At 39.3% G+C, this 16,496-nt stretch overlaps 1 protein-coding gene across 1 annotated transcript in view; it reads right to left on the bottom strand.

The window, feature by feature from the left end:
• dip2bb (disco-interacting protein 2 homolog Bb) overlaps window positions 1–16,496 on the bottom strand; it is a 51,225-nt gene that overhangs the window by 25,417 nt on the left and 9,312 nt on the right. The window contains exons 2-3 of the mRNA XM_034692047.1: window positions 6,365–6,436; window positions 4,656–4,808 (exon numbers count right to left, since the gene is read on the bottom strand). Coding sequence (XP_034547938.1) covers window positions 4,656–4,808; window positions 6,365–6,436 — 225 coding nt within the window. The remainder of the gene's footprint in view (window positions 1–4,655; window positions 4,809–6,364; window positions 6,437–16,496) is intronic.

The following is a 16,496-nucleotide window of genomic DNA, read 5'->3' as shown; positions in this document are numbered from 1 at the left end:
ACTGGGACAGAAAACCATGACGAGATGCGAGGACCAAGCTGTGTTAGCCCACACTCTTGCCTACACACACATGCACACACTAATACATGCAGACACACTGTCACTTGATGACACCCACTGGCAAATTAAAAAGGACCACGTTAACAGCCACGCATTCAGACTACATAAGACATGAGCAACAAAAGCCCACTTGCTGACAAATTACATGCATAAACTCTGGGGATACAATTTCTGTTCAAACATCAACGCGTTTATAAAAATCATCAGTGTGGCTCATTACACATCAGCAGCAGCAGTGGGGACCATTATTACGTAACTGGCATTCTGCAGCTGAATCATCTTCTCTCATAATGTGCCAACATCCTCCCTCACACAGGAGCATCAGGAGAGGATGACTCCTTACACATGTCTGGGAGGATGAGGGCTGTCTCCGTGGTGATAAGCACCCTGGGGTGTGTGGAGGCTAGTGGTGTGTTTTACACTGACTTAAATTACTGCTGATACCTACTAACAGCTAAAGACTTTAATCCAGTATTATCCGTCTTACCTACCTCTTGGTTAACCAATACAAATCTGAAGACGAAGAAGCATTTACACAGCATATTGTTCATGTGTTACTAAAGAGACAGCAGCCTCACAAACAAAACAGTGAACACTTGTTTTCTGGTGAAAGCAGTGAGCAAAAAAGTGTTTGAAGGGAGTAATAACTGGAGAAAGCAATTAAACAAAGGGTGTTTTCTTCTTTCTGGGGGCCTATAAATGATAAATATAAAACTTCTTCAGATACTCATTGCGGCAGTGTTTTACAGTTTCTAATCATGAATTATTGATGCATGCTGGGTTTCATGCTGGTTTGGGATGTCACTGTCTGTTGTTGGTCCAGACTAAAGACTCTTTTCAACTTTGGGATGAATTGTAATAAATGAAGATAAGGTGTTAACTTAGATTCGGGAGCAGGACCACGCCTAAACCACACCCTCAATCACCTGACAAGCCTTCTTAAACGTAGCCAGCCTACTCCAACTGCTTGTCCGTGATTCTTCAACCCACCCTCCCTCACCTTACTCTACTGCACTGAACCTATTTCCTTGTCCTCTCCTATTCAACTCGTGCTCGCTCCTTCTATGCCCTGTCTACTTCCAGGTACAACCTGGGTCAAGATCAGCTACGGCAGGATAACGCTGAGAAGGAACCCCCATCCTGAGTCTCCTTCTGCTGGGCACACCACGCACAACTAATTCATTAAATGTTCAACTTATATCCTTGTGTGGCGTGGTCCTCGCTAGTGAAATCTGAATGAACATAAATGGTTTCGAGGATGGTTCTTCAAAATGTTAGTGTTCCCTGGCCTTTTCCTCTAGCACCATTATCAGGTACATTTAGTCAGATTCTTCAGTTTATGAACAAATTACTTTAAAAATGTTAATAAGAGTTTGTGGTCAGCGCTAATTAGCAACAATTAGCATGCTAAATGGCTACACCTACTTTCTGTGTGACAGGAGGATAAACCAATAAGTGTCTTACATCTGCTCCTAACATTGAGCAGTTAACAAAGTCACTGTGCTAGTTAGCTTTTAGCTCAGTGTTGTTATCCTGGCTGTGTTTTGATTAAAGACTGTATAAAATATGGGCGTAGTATCCGTGACGTCACCCATCTGTTTCTGAAGCGCTGTTTGAGGCCAATCGTCGGCGGCAGCCATATTGCTTCTGTCGAGCGATTGTGACATAAAGAGGCGGACTTGGAGCCTCCTAGCCAACAGCTACAGTGTTCCTGCAGTCAGCTGTGCCTCTCATTGGAAGACTTGTAATCTCAATACCTTGTAATTGCCATGTTAGAAAAAAAATCACCCCCCTCACAGTGTGTGCCGATCGAGTCATGAGCTATCCAGACTACACTCATCTTTTGTACCAGTCTGTAAACATGTTTATTTCTGCTGTAAAGATCAGCTTTTTTGAATTGGTGTGTATGTGGATTCTGGTACTTCTGGAGCCAGCCTCAAGCAGATCCTCGATGAACTGCAGTTTTTAGCACTTCCGCTTTGGACTCATATTTTTAGACCGGAGGTTGCCGCTTGGTGACAGGAGGATAAACACAATAAGTGTCTTACATCTGCTGCTAACTTGAGCAGTTAACAAAGTCACTGTGCTAGTTAGCTTTTAGCTCAGTGTTGTTATCCTGGCTGTGTTTTGTTTCAGCTAATGTATTTTAGCTAACGCGTTCATTTAACTTTCTGCTGTGTTATTTTTTTTCCCAGTATATTTAGTTGTCAGTTTATGAGGTACACCAGGCTCAGGTTGTAAAAACAGTGAACACAACATCTGTCCAAAGCATGTTAGTGTTGTGAGTACATGTAGTGTAGTTAGGGTTGCCAATGTTCTCACTACTAAATAAGGGACAGGTGCACGGTGCCATGGTGGTGTGAGCATGATGTGTGAATTCAGCGTATATTCTGATTCTGATTCAACTGGAAATGCAGAAAGTGTGTATATCCCCTTTAATCCTTACTGTATCATTGTGTAACCTCATATGAATGAACCTCAAAGAAACCACAATTTGGCTCTTTACATCAAAAAACAGGCAAAAGAAAAATGAAATGCAAAAGAGGAGTATGACCTATGAGTATGACTCAACAAATGTACTTTTTCCATGGATACTTTTTGCTGCTCTTGACTGACTCAAGCAGTCTTTTGTCCTTTTGCACAGCCAGAGAGAAGTCCTTAAATGCAAGTCACAGTTTACAGATATTTGAAGTTAATGTTTGATCAGCTCTGTGCTGCATGTGTTTCTTGAGTCTGACCAGTTAATGCCATCAGAGAGAAAATCCTCTCCACACTTTTTTGCAGGACTTGTATACAACTGATGCGCGTGAGGGGGCCTGTGATTGGATGACAGGCGGTGTGATTGGCACATGATCTGCCACTGCCGTTTTATCTGATCTAGGATCTGTAGAGTGCAGTCTGCTGTATTTACAAGAATTAATAGTCAATATACGGGACAATTGAGGTCTCGTATGAAACAAACCAATTCAGCCCAATATACAGGATGACCCGGCTAATACGGGACAGTCGGCAACTCTAAGTGTAGTATGCCAAGGTTAGCTTAGTTGCAATGGCTGTGTTTAAAACCAGCTAGTATTAGTTAGCCCCCAAAATGTTCTTGCTGCCTTTTTATCTGATGTCTGATATAGTTTTTTAGTTTGTTAGGTACACCTAGGCAAAATTACAGTTTTATCAAATTACAGTATAAAGGTTATTTTTTGAGGAAGGCGTTTTAGAGTTTTTGGTTACATTTTCAGAGGCAATAGCATAAGTTGCTGTTAAGCTGTCTTGTGTAATACTAACCAGTGCTTCTTTATTTATGTCCTCATCCTTTTAGCCAATGAGGGCAGGCTTAAAAAAAAAAGCAACATCTGACAGTCTTCCTCAAAAGCTGGTCACTGAGCATGAATCCCCGTGTAAGGCTTATGATGTTGGTTATACAGTGAATTGACTCAAAAACTCCCACAAAACATAAAACATATTTTTTATGCCGTTACACTAAGTTTGATTAAACTAACAACATCCATTACCTGTCAGAAGTGAAATTGTATGTCAGTGTGAAATCTTTCCTTACTGCCATAACTGACTGCACTGGGGACATTATAAAGTAGAAATCATAAAGTGAGAGAGGAGGAGGAAGAATACAATTCCCTTCCTGCTCTTTTTGAAACCACTTTAGCCAAAATGTGGGTACTTCATTAACATGAGCAGCATGTGTAAAGTGATCATCATATTCCCTTGTTTTTTAACCAGTCAATCTAACAGGACTCCACTTCTGCACTACTTTGTTGAACCAGAAGACAAAGCAGAGCTACTTTCCCTCTGTGATACTCGTATCCTTCCTATTTCCAAAACTCAATTTTGCTTTGACTCTATTTTTATAGCCCTAATCCTCTGCATTGAATTATCCTCCCCAATCTCTTCCTGAATCCCTCAATCAGATAAAAATATTCAGTTTCTGGTCACATTTTCTGTGACAAAGAAGCGATTCCTGCAAACTCCAGCCTAACAGACTAGCTTTGGATGAGTCAGCGATGCATTACGCTTGCTGGAGTGTGAGGGTGTTTCATATGAGAGGCAAGAATTGTTGAAAAGACATTAAGGAGGAGACAGTCTGACTCCTTCCTAATATGCTCCATGCTCTTTCACCTTTACTCTACTGCTCTGTTTTCTTTTATCCTCGCCAGTGTTAGGTTTTCCCCTCCACATCAGTATTCCCCCTGTTCTCCTCACACATAGCCGGGCAGTGACATCACTCTACTTTCATTGAGTAGGGGTCCTCACTGAGGGGCTCCTCAGCTGCAAGGCTGCACTGTCGTCTCTCTCAGTTCCTCAAATAACACACACACACACACACACACACACACACACACACACACACACACACACACACACACACACACACACACACACACACACACACACGCCTGTGCACACTAAAACTTTTAATTAATAGCTCCTTTTGAAACAGCCCAGTGTTTGGCTCAACAAGTGAAACTAATGTATGCGAGTATAAGAGCTGCAGAGGTACCAGATTCAAATATTTGCCCTGAATGTGTGGTGCAATGAATGAATCTTGTTGAGTCTCCCCTGATGTCAGGTATTGGAGTTCTTACCTGATCTGTAGCGGTCATCCCTGGTTCCTCCGCCCCGATGTGTCCTGCGGGAGCGGCGTTCCCGGTAACGGGATGAGCTTGAGGGGGGAGGGGCATGGCTGGAGGAGGAACTGGGAGCAGGAGGCTGCACGTCATTCTGACGGGGCGGCTCCACTGATACATAAACAGATCAAACACGCAACAATTATGTTCCAGTTTATCATTCTGCTTTTGAAACATAGTCAACATTGTAGACACAAAACCTGTCGACTGGAGAAAAGACGAAAGCTGATAGTTGTAATTTAACTTAAAGTAACATCAAGTGAAATTTATCCCCCCCAAAAAATGAACATTCAAATTCACTGTCACATTTTGAGTGATGAAAAACACTTTATATAACTGAGAATTTCTAGTAACTGTAACTCTTAGTTAACCAGCTGTCCACTACTACAGGAGCTTCTTCACCTGCTGGTGAACACCTTTTATCCTCACATTAAACAATCAATCCATCAATCAAGCTTTATTTATATAGCACATTTCATACAAATCAAATGCAACCCAAAGTGCTTTACAGCGATTGAAAACAAGAAAGAAGCAGATAAAACAATGGCAAGAAATATTACTGGAAGATAATAATAATAATAAAAATTAGAAATAAGAATAACATAAAATAAGATACAATAGAGACTAATGCACACCAAAAATAAAATATGTGTAATTTAAATAAGTTAAAGCATCAAAATTAAGAATACAAATAGTTAAAATAAATAGATTTAAAAAGGGTAAGGATAAGAGTTGAAAATAAATCTAAGGCTAAAAATATCAATAAAACTGAGTAAATAAATGAAAATAAAGTAATGAATTAATAAATACATAAAAATAGAATAAGATAACAGTTAAAATAAGTTAAATAATAAAGCAATATTTAAATCAATGTTATAATAAAAGATAAGTAATAAAATTGTTAAACCCTAAATAAAAGCTGGACTGAATAAATATGTTTTTAGTTTACGTTTAAAAGTCTCAATATCTCTATCAGCTCCCCTCAGATCCTCCAGCAGGCTGTTCAATAATGTAGGAGCATAGTGGCTGAAAGCAGTGTCACCACATGTTTTTGTTCTGCTCTTAGGAACAGTTGAAAGAGAGGAGCCGGAAGATCTGAGAGGCCTTCCTGGTTTATACACTAAAAGCATCTCTGAGATGTAGTCTGGTGCGAGGCCATGCAGGGCCTTAAAGACTAGTAAAATAATTTTAAAATCAATAATTTAAGCAACAGGCAGCCAATGTAAAGATTTTAAAATAGGCGTAATGTGTGCTCTCCTTCTGTGCAATTCTGTGCAAATACAATGTGCTATTATGAGTGTTTTACAAACAGAGTGATAAATGGAGATTAGCAAAGGCATGCCACCACTAGGGGGCAGTGCTGAGTATTACAGCCTGTAGCATTTTTAGTTAGTTATGTTTTTAAGATTTTAATTTTTTTTAAATTCAACTTTGGACGTAAACTGTTTCACTACATACTAAAAAATAACATGGATGAGGAAACAAAATCTATAAGACAATTTAAGTACATAAAACAGTATTTTTTTAAAAGTACAAAGCTGTTCGATTAAATTTACATTTTCATAAAATTAAGATTGTGTTTCTTTTTTCATTAAACCCAAGAGGTAATTCTGAGAGTCAGGAGATTTGCACTTGACATGAAAAAAACAAGCATGATGGCGTTTTACCTGGAGTGTGGATGATGTAAGGAGCCAAAAGTTTGGTCCTTTTCTTCTCATAGCCTTTCTGTGTAATGTCGCCTGCAAACATCAGAGAGAAAAGAGGGACTGTCATTCAAAGAAAAGTAAGTCACATATTTGATCTTGTTCCATTCACATAATCAACAACACATATTTTATATCATAGTGACAGAACATCAACCTAAATGACCCTGATGCTTTGGTAAGAGCCGCATGCCAAGACTGAGTCAAGTGATGAACTCTTGTTTGTTTGATAACTGAACATTTCTGGTCCATGTTTGATCAAGTCTATCCCCATCTTCTGAAGCAAGAATAGCGAAGAAGAGGAAAGAGACAAGTAAACGGAGAAGATGGAAAACACAGATGGATGCACACAGTGCTGCAGTAATCTCCAGAGATGGCTGAGGGCGTAGGAGATGTGGCTCTGTTCCAGCTTTGAGATGACACGAAGGGAAAAACAAAACAGAACTAAATTTGGAAACATAAGGAAGCGTGGGTGAGAGATTTCAGAGATGATTCAGAGCTGCTGGGAGAAAACATAGATTCATAACAGCAATGAAAATAAGGAGAGGACACAGTGGTGGAGATGAGTGATGGTGCATCCAGAGCACAGAGAAAAGGAGGCTTGAGTCACAAGTGGCTGGAGAGAAAAGTGACCCATCAAAAACCTCCCCTCACACCCCCACCCCCACCCCCACCCAACAGACAGCCCATCTGTATCTCCCTCCACCCAACCAGACACAACACAGGCTGACATAGCTCTCTACTGGCCCTGCAATGATGCACTGATTCCTCTGCCAAACTTCTCTGTGGGAAAAAGCTGTCCTGTTTTCAGACGTGCTAAATATCCATCAGTGTCTGCACTCACTTTTCTAGATAAGTCTGAGTAATGGTCTTGCTTCAGGTGATCCGATTTGCGTGTGGTTGTAGCATCTTCTGGTGCAATTAGAAATAACCCATGATGACAATTTAGGCTGCTGAGATGCACAATGAAGACCTTCATAGAGAAAGGTACTTTTAGCCTTTGAACTGCTGCTTTCAAGGACAAAAATGTACCTCTAACCTTCATAGTACTAGCAGTATTTATCTTTAAATTTATCTGGATATAAAAATACCTAAAAAGGCAGAATGTGTCTAAAATAAAGTCCCAAAACCAGTCAATATTTGGCTAATTTAAACCTTTAAGTTTTTAAGTTGGTCCTATTATATTGTAAGTTCAAGGTGCGATAGTCCCACTTCTGCAACTTCTGGCCTTTAATGTGAATACCTCAGAGATGTGATGGCGGGACAAAGTGGTCCCACTGCTGTGCTGGCATCAGTGGTGGTAACCGAGGCATTACACAGGAGAGACACGTTCACTTTGAACAAGCAGGGCCGGACATCCTATGTGTGTGTGTGTATGTAAAGCTCCTGCTGTGTGTTTAGCTCTCTTACTTTTTTAACACCTTAATGCAATGTGAAATGAAACACTTGCAGGATCAATATAAAAGCACAAAGGCGTGATGAAGGCGGAGCCTCGTTACTGCCCTGTTGCAGTCAATATGAAACTGGCTTATGATGATTTTTCAAACAACCAATTTATGTACAATTTTTACTTGTCATCAATCAATCAATCAATCAATCAATCAATCAATCAATCAATCAATCAATCAATCAATCAATCAATCAATCAATCAATCAATCAATCAGACTTTATTCATAAAGCGCTTTTCATACAATGAATCCTAATCCCAACCCAGAACTAGACCCCAAAACCCACCCACAATCCTAAAGTGAAGAACACAATATATGCAATAATAATAATAAAAACAATGAAAATAAAATAAATAAATACAAATAAAAAAGAAGTTGCTGAACGAACTGAGGAAATGCTCTCATGATATCTTAATGAGGAAACACTGGAGGTAAAATAAGATGTTAAAACTCAACACAAGAAAATCACCAAAATAAAATACATTTCCAAAATAATAAAACACTAAAATATTAAATTACTAAGATAATGAAGCACTAAAAAATTAAACCATAAAAGAAAATAAGATGCTATACTTAAAAAATAAATAAAATAGAATAAAAATTGACTAAAATTTGAACTAGATGATAAATAAATAGATAAAACTGTTATAAGAATAAAACTCAGTTAAAGGCGAGACTAAAAAAGTTAGGTCTTGAGTTTCCTCTTAAAAATGTTTATCTACTGATCTTCCAAATAAACCAGGCTAATCTTCAGGTTTGTTTCGGGACTGTTATGCTCTGTGACCATTTGGTCTTCTTACTCAGAGATTACTCTTGTAGCAATGTTATGAGTAGATTGCAGCAAATATACATATATTTATATATCATATATATATATACTAGTGTGTTATTAATAGGAATAATCAGTCTTATGTCTGATGAACTGAGCCATGCTATTATTTAATGCCTCAGACCAAATAAGACTGTGCCTAAGAAGGGCAAACATGCAGCGACAGCCAGAAACATTTCTATTGGGTGAAACAGCCTGACTCAAACAATAAAACCAATTCCCAACACAACAACACAACAACACAAAGTCACAGCAAATGGATTAAAAAAATGCTGCAGAAAGCAAAAACAAATACACCCTTTGAAAATTCACTGGAAATAATACAATGCTAAGTAAGAACAAACAAACCCAGATGATAAATGCAGCAGAAAAATGCTGCATATCCTGGAGAAGCCTGGAGACTGCATTATGATGAGTTTATATCAGGGTTCTTTGTTCTTTGCCTAGATTCAATTGTTTTGTTTTACCGCACATTTCTCTTTCTGTAATTCTGACAGGCTAATTTTTCTATGAACTCGAAATCATTACTATGAAAATGCTGGAGTATCATCTAAATACAACAGATCCAATCCTAAATGTATGCTGACTGATCATCTAAGCTTTAATTATAACCTCTTCACATACATCCAAGCTCTTCTGTACAGCAGACAATCCAGCTGTATTATATGAAACTGCACATTTACTCTCTACAACCATCACACTGCTGACACACTCCTGTCAAGCTGAGAAAAATGACAGAGCTCATGTTAACAGGACATCGCCTGGGAGCTCTGTACAACACAAAACCTACTCTGAGAGCTCTGTTTTTTTTCTTCTGTTGAGCAGAAAATGGAAGAAAAGCAAACACTTCCATAAGTAATGCATGAACGGTACAGTTGGCCTCTCTCAGTCACATGATTTATTTTTAGCTCATGTGAACAGGCAGTTTCTCTGCAGAAAAACACAGAGAGAAAGAGCCAATGCAAGAGGAGAGGGATGGAATCAGCGGTGGGGGGAGGGGCTGGCATGGCTTTAAACGAAACTTCAAGTAATCACTTCTCCATCTGGTTTATTTGAAATTCATCTGTGTAGTTTTTTTTAGGGCTGAAATTATCAGTCAGGCTCCAGCTGTAGAAACTGAAGATTGTGTACAAACTACACATCTCCTTTCAGGCACCAAAATATTTATGGTAAGCCTGCATGTTATGAGAAAAAATAGCAGTGTGTGATTGCACTGTTAAGTCCAGTGATAATGACATAAAGTATAGTAAATAAACAAGTATTACTGGATGCATATATTGGCTATAACTCACCGTTGTCATGTCTATCTGCTATTCTGCATGTTTCAACATGTCTCTCCTCAATCAAAAATCAAGACAGACAGCATTCCCCTTTTCACCTCTAGCCAGTTAATGTAAGGGTAGCTGAAAGCTAGCTTGAGCTTCATATCAGGGGTGTAAATGCATGGCCGTATACCAAAAGGACTGTATCCAAAAGGTAAAATGTATGCTGTGCAAGCAAGCACTGTCTGTATGTTTACATAAAATACGTTTTTCCTTTTCAATGCAATAAATTAAGATTTGGGCATATTTTGTGTTTATTGTTAGTTCCTGGTATAAAGGTCAGAAAAAAAACCCTCAAAACAAAGGTCAAATTTGAGCACAACGTATTTACCACGGTTAAACCATAGACGGTATAAAATATGGACGTAGTATCCGTGACATCATCCATCTGTTTCTGAGCGCTGTTTTGAAGCCAATCGACGGCAGCAGCCATATTGGAAATGCAGAACTCAACCAGGCAGAGTGTGACGTAAAGAGGCAGAGTTTGAGCCTCCTAGCCAAGATCTATGTGTTCCTGTCCGGGAGTCAAGTCAGTCATGTCCTTATTTGGGCAAAAACTCGTAATCTTAATATCTTCTGAATCATTGCGTTAGAAAAAAATCACCCCCTGTACAGTGTGTGCCGATAGAGAGATTAGCTACGTAGAGCCAAGCTGTTTTTTGAACCAGGCTGTAAACATGTTTATTAATGCTGCAAAGATCGTCTTTTTTGAATTGGTGTCTATGTGGTTTCCGATGTTTCTGCAGCCAGCCTCAAGCGGATTCCCGATGAACTGCAGTTTATAACACTTCTGCATGGGCTTCATAGTTTGAGACCGGAGGTTGCCGCTTGGGTTACTCAATGGATCACAGAGTCGGCTGTTGGTTAGTCAAGTGTGGCTAAGGTTAGCAGATCTAGAACAACCAGCCTTCAGTCCTCCTTGAAGGATAACATCCACATGCCTGTGATGGTTACACATAGCTCTGGTTGAGTTGTTATATGCCAGTTTGACCAGACACAGCCTACATACAACTTTATCTCTTAATGTGATTTTCTAGATTAAAATACTGACATACCAACTGCATCACGCTTTGAGATCCCATCTGTCATCTCTTCTTGTTTACATTCTGGTTGCAGAGCATTATGTTAGCAGCCATTAACTGGTGCTACAGCCCCGGTCAGTGGCAGGTGGCTGTGCTCCAGCTTAGACACGACAGCATTTTGGGCAATAATAAAGATATTAACAATTTATTTAACTAACTAGTAATTCTGGTTCTGATTAGTGAGGATAATGATTTTTAATCCTTTAATCAACCAAACACGCAAATAGTTAAGCCCTAATATATTGCACATATTGTATATCACAGCTTGTCATAATATTATATTTATTTCATTTAATGTTAGTTTCTCAGCAGTAAGAGCACCACTGTTCACTGTGATTCATATTGTGTACTCATGCATCAGACTTATGCATCAAGAATGTAACTGTAAATCAACTGCAGTAAACCCCATTTTGATTTTGATTAAATGTGACAAGCTGCATAATATCATACAAGAAATTCAAATATGGCTAAATTGCTGAGATGTAATATAAAGAAGTCATTTTATTATCTGTTCTGTTATAAGGTGCAGCAGAACTGTACCTCACAGGAAGAATGCGCTCTCCATAAAGTTATTACATCAAAGTGAAGATGAGCGTCTCTCAGTGTGCTTACAATGTAAACATTCAAAGATAACTGCTTAAGAGGCAGAGCACGGCTCTGCTGAGGTGATGAGGGCCTCACTTGTTAACCCACTTTCTCACAGTGACCCACTCATGTCTGTAGAAATGGAGGAGATCACCATTCCACTTCAGTCACATGTTCTCTACACAAAGCCACCACAGCTTTCCTTTTTTTGTCTTGGTTCTACAACTGCATCCGTAAAGAGTATTAAAACTTCCAGATGTGTGCTTTATTTTCTCACAATCTGGTAGGAGTGACATCAAAGCTTTGCATTCTGACACACTCTCTCCAGCCTCAGATTATTTGAATTGCAGCAAGACTGCACTCTCTCCTACCACCCCACAGGCGCTCCGTCTGAATAGTAATTAGCCACCGACCTCTATTCTCTTTCCCTACTTTTCCCTTCCCTCTCCCTGATCTCGTCTCGCTTGGTTGCTTTCTCAGGAAAACAGCTTAAACACATGTCAAACACCTGCTTGCTGAAAAGGATCCAAAACAGGTTCAAATACTGCCGAGTACACAGGGGCTTCCAGCTGGTATCTCGCAGAAAACAGACAACTTCAAGCAAGGTTTGAAGATAAGGCGCTGGAATATAGGCCACTGTAACAACACCACATGAGGCTTTTTATCAGATCTCAAAATGTAATAGTCACAGTCAGTAAAGATGCAGACTTTGGTACAGCAACAGGCGAACATTTTTCAGCCTAAAGAAAGACATGTGGCTCCCCTCTGTTTGGCACTGCTCCATATCTGTATTAGCTGATATGAGTTCAAGTGTGTTATTTTCATTTCATCTGTAGAACGGCACACTACTGTGACAAAGACTACCTATACACCCACTCTCTCACACACACACACACATCCACCCAAATGTCTTTTTTTTCTATCAGGGAAATGTGTGTAGTGTGTGCCACTCAGTAACAGGCAGTGCTTGCAATACAGGCTGGCAGCAGGTACAGGGAAAGTGGTTTGACAAGTAAACTTAGTATTGGATCTAATTATCCACCTTTGTGGCATCATGACAAGTGTGTGTCTAAGCCTGTGTGTACTTGCTGGATGAGCCAACAGTTCAAAGTGCACACAATACCGCAAGTGAGTAAACAACAGGATTATGCTGGGGAATGTTTGGCAGATATTAAGGGGTCATTGTTCTACCTAGATTAGACATTAATATGTAACCAAATAAAGCACAATCAGGCTGTCACAATATATCAGTATAGAAGATAACTGCCTTTTTTTTTTTTTTTTTTTTTCCTTATATTGTGCCATAGAACATTGTCATTACAATTACACAATATTCAAGACATAAGTACATAACAAGCATTCGACATTCTTCTGAGCTCTTTGAATACAAACTCTTATCTACATTTTAGCCTCTATGGACTTGATTTTCTCTTTTTGAGGCTAAACAAGAACTATAAGCCCCTACAGGCCACTGATAGTTTTTGGGGGCGGCAGTAGCTCAGTCCATAGGGACTTGGGGCGGCAGTAGCTCAGTCCATAGGGACTTGGCTTAGGAACCGAAGGGTCGCCGGTTCGAGTCCCAGTATGGACAAAGTTTGGAAAGTGGACTGGTGGCTAGAGAGGTGCTGGTTCACTTGCCTGGGCACTGCCAAGGTGCCCTTGAGCAAGGCACCGAACCCCAAACTGCTCGAGGTGCCCTGGTTGAATGGTATTATCCTCACTCTGACATCTCTCCCTAAGCATGTTCACTGCATGTGTGTGCATTTGTGTGTATATACCAAAAAAACGGTATGTGTAGCATGTCCAAAAAATAGCATGAGTGAAAAAATTGAATTTCCCCCATGGGGATTAATAAAGTACATTTAATTTCCTTCCATAAACATCCAGAGAGAAAGTACCAAAAATAAAGTAAATCAAGCAGTATCAGCACTAGGCCTAATAAACGTTCAAATAATACCAATAAGTATTTCAACACAAATAATTGAAGTGAGTTACAAGAATAAAAGTAAAATAGATTGAAAATAAAATAAAAATAAAACACATGAATGTTCCTATAATGCACCTAATCGACAGAGTCAGTTCTCAGAGGTTTGACATATTTCACCCATTTTGCCCAGTGTGATCTGAACACTTCTAACCTTAAATTTAAAGAGAAAGTTACCTTTTCCATTCTGTAAATCTCTATTGTCACCTCTATCCAGTTATTTACTGTAGGTCCAGCCTGCATCATCCATCTCTGGGTGAGAGCCTTGTTAACTGCTGTCAGCAAAATAGCGATCAAGTACTTATCGACACCTTTTACTTCAGGGTAGATATAATTTAAATACATGGTCTTAAAATCAAAAGGTATTATGGTGTCAAAAATGCTCTGTATAATTTTATGTATTTCTTTCCAGTAATATTGAATGGTCTTTTTTTTTTTTGTATAAAACATTGACATTGTGCTAAAAGTAAGAAAACGGTAACACTGTGTCACTAAATTGTTCATAGAAGGGGGTGGTAGTGGTTCTTTACTCTGGTTTTTATGTCCACCCGCCATAGAAGGGAGGAAAGACAAAGAAGAAGCAGCAGAAGAAGAAGACCCAGTAACCAGCTAGCTAGCCTTTACTGCTGTGTGAGGATTTTTTTTGAATTTTTTGAATTCATTGAAAGATGAAATGTTTGTGGACAACATGTCACAGGAGAAGAAGACTGAGTTTTTGTCACATAAGATTATAATGTAACGTGGTGATATGGATAAAACAACTTTGAACATCATTATAAATGTATGATGACGTGTGTAAGTTAAATGCGTTTATTAGTAGAGTATAATCCTGAGGGGTATAAAATATGATATCATGGAAGCCCGAAGCGCAATCAAAATGTATTGAATCTTTACTCTTACCCATCTAAGTCGACTGAAAGTTTGAAAAAATAGTCTTATTTCTACAACTGCCTGTTTTAGATTAGAAATAAATGATTGTTGATATGAGGGTAAATACAGTGAATTTTCAATAAAACCTGCTAAAAAGGTGGATTTCTTCACAAATACAGCCTTAAATAATATATTTTCAGCCAATTGTAATGCGGACCAAAGTCTGTGCAGCTGTAATGCTGTGAAAAATGCAGCAGACAGTGCTGAGAGTGTTGTATACTATGTAGCTGAAGCACAATATATCCATGAAAGTCCATTTATCAGCTGTCAATATAAGTCCACTGATGTATCAGTCAGACTCTACTTGTTTCAATGTTTTCTGACAAGTTTCTACATGTTTGGGATTGGTTGGTTGTAGCTTCTCTGTCAAGCTGTACTGTTCTACTGGGACACATCCTGAGGAATACCATAGGTTTTTGTAATCAAAACATAATATCCCAAATTTTATGATTAACTGTGTTTCATAAGATTAAAAAAAAAATGTAAAAGCATCTCAGCAAATAGAGGTTACTAAGAAAATGCTGACACAGCATTCTGTGAACATGCATTTTAGAATAAGAGAGGCTATACATGGGTATGTATTGACTCAGACAATGAAACAGGTATCACAGTCACCAGTGAGTGAAAGAGGTCTGAGAAAAAGTCTCCAGCACAAGTGAAAATCAAATACACACACACACACACACACACACACACACACACACACACACACACACACACAAACACACACACACACACACACACACACACACACAAACAAGTTTTCTGTACAGTCTCAAATGATTCTCTCTCTCTCTCTCTCTCTCTCTCTCTCTCTCTCTCTCTCTCTCTCTCTCTCTCTCTCTGGGTAAGCAGGTAGGGTGTGGCCAACTCAGGTAACAGAATGAATCATGTTTCACTCCACGCTCTTGTTAAACTGAACTCCAAAAGGGAGTGACAACACCACACACACACACATACACATGCAGCCCCTTCAGGGCCAGTCAGTGTAATAACAGGGGTTACAAAGCAGGTGAGCAAAGGAGAGCAACTGGAAAAAAGCTTGTCAGTTGGTGGATTATTTCCACCTCCTGTTGTCGGTCTTTTCTTCTCTCTGTTTGCTCCGAGAAAAGAAATGGGGAGGGCCTGTTGGAGAGCTGACGCACCTGACACACTACACTTCACACACACTTCAACACTTAGGGGGCAAAGCTGTTAAAAATGCCACATAAATCCCAACAAGTGCACAGTCTCCTGCGGGACTTACCTCCTGACACACTGTGAGGAAGACATGACAACTGTGAGCTGATGCAAACCAACGGGTAAAATGGCAAGATCAACATTCAGTGGAACACGACACACAAGTCTACCGGCTGATGTTTCACATGTGGGAGGAATTGTGAAAAGCGCTGCCTGCAAAGTTATGGGGACCTTCATTTTTGTATCATTGCCACGGAGAGTGAGCCGGTGAGAAGATGCTACAATCAAGTTTACTGAAAGAACATTCAACGTCCACATTCAATGTCTCAGCGTGTCTTACAGGCGGGCCCCATCAAAGCAACAAACCCCACCCAGTCTTTCTTGAAAGGCAAGAAGTAACCCCATAGTGGATTAGGAAAAATAAAGGAAAAGCATGGAAAAAAACCTGCCCAACTCCAGAGACTGACTAGAACATGAAGAGAATGGCATTTCTCAAAGTTTACAGAAGCTTTTAACTGTTATAAGAAAAACAAAAAAGAGCCAAATTATACTTGAAGTTTAACACTAATGCAGTGAAACCAAATGCAGACTGTTCAGTAAAATAGGTCCAGAATATTGATCTCGTCAAACCATTCAACAAGAAGGTGAATGATGAACTAAGATCTGATTAATCACACGGGATATCAAAGCCAATTACAACCTCCAATATTTTCAAAATAAAAGAGTTTACCCTCAT

Source organism: Notolabrus celidotus, chromosome 1 (assembly GCF_009762535.1).
Source record: "Notolabrus celidotus isolate fNotCel1 chromosome 1, fNotCel1.pri, whole genome shotgun sequence".
Lineage (NCBI taxonomy): Eukaryota > Metazoa > Chordata > Actinopteri > Labriformes > Labridae > Notolabrus > Notolabrus celidotus.
Note: the sequence above shows the minus strand (reverse complement) of the source record. Positions and strands in the feature narration are given on the sequence as shown.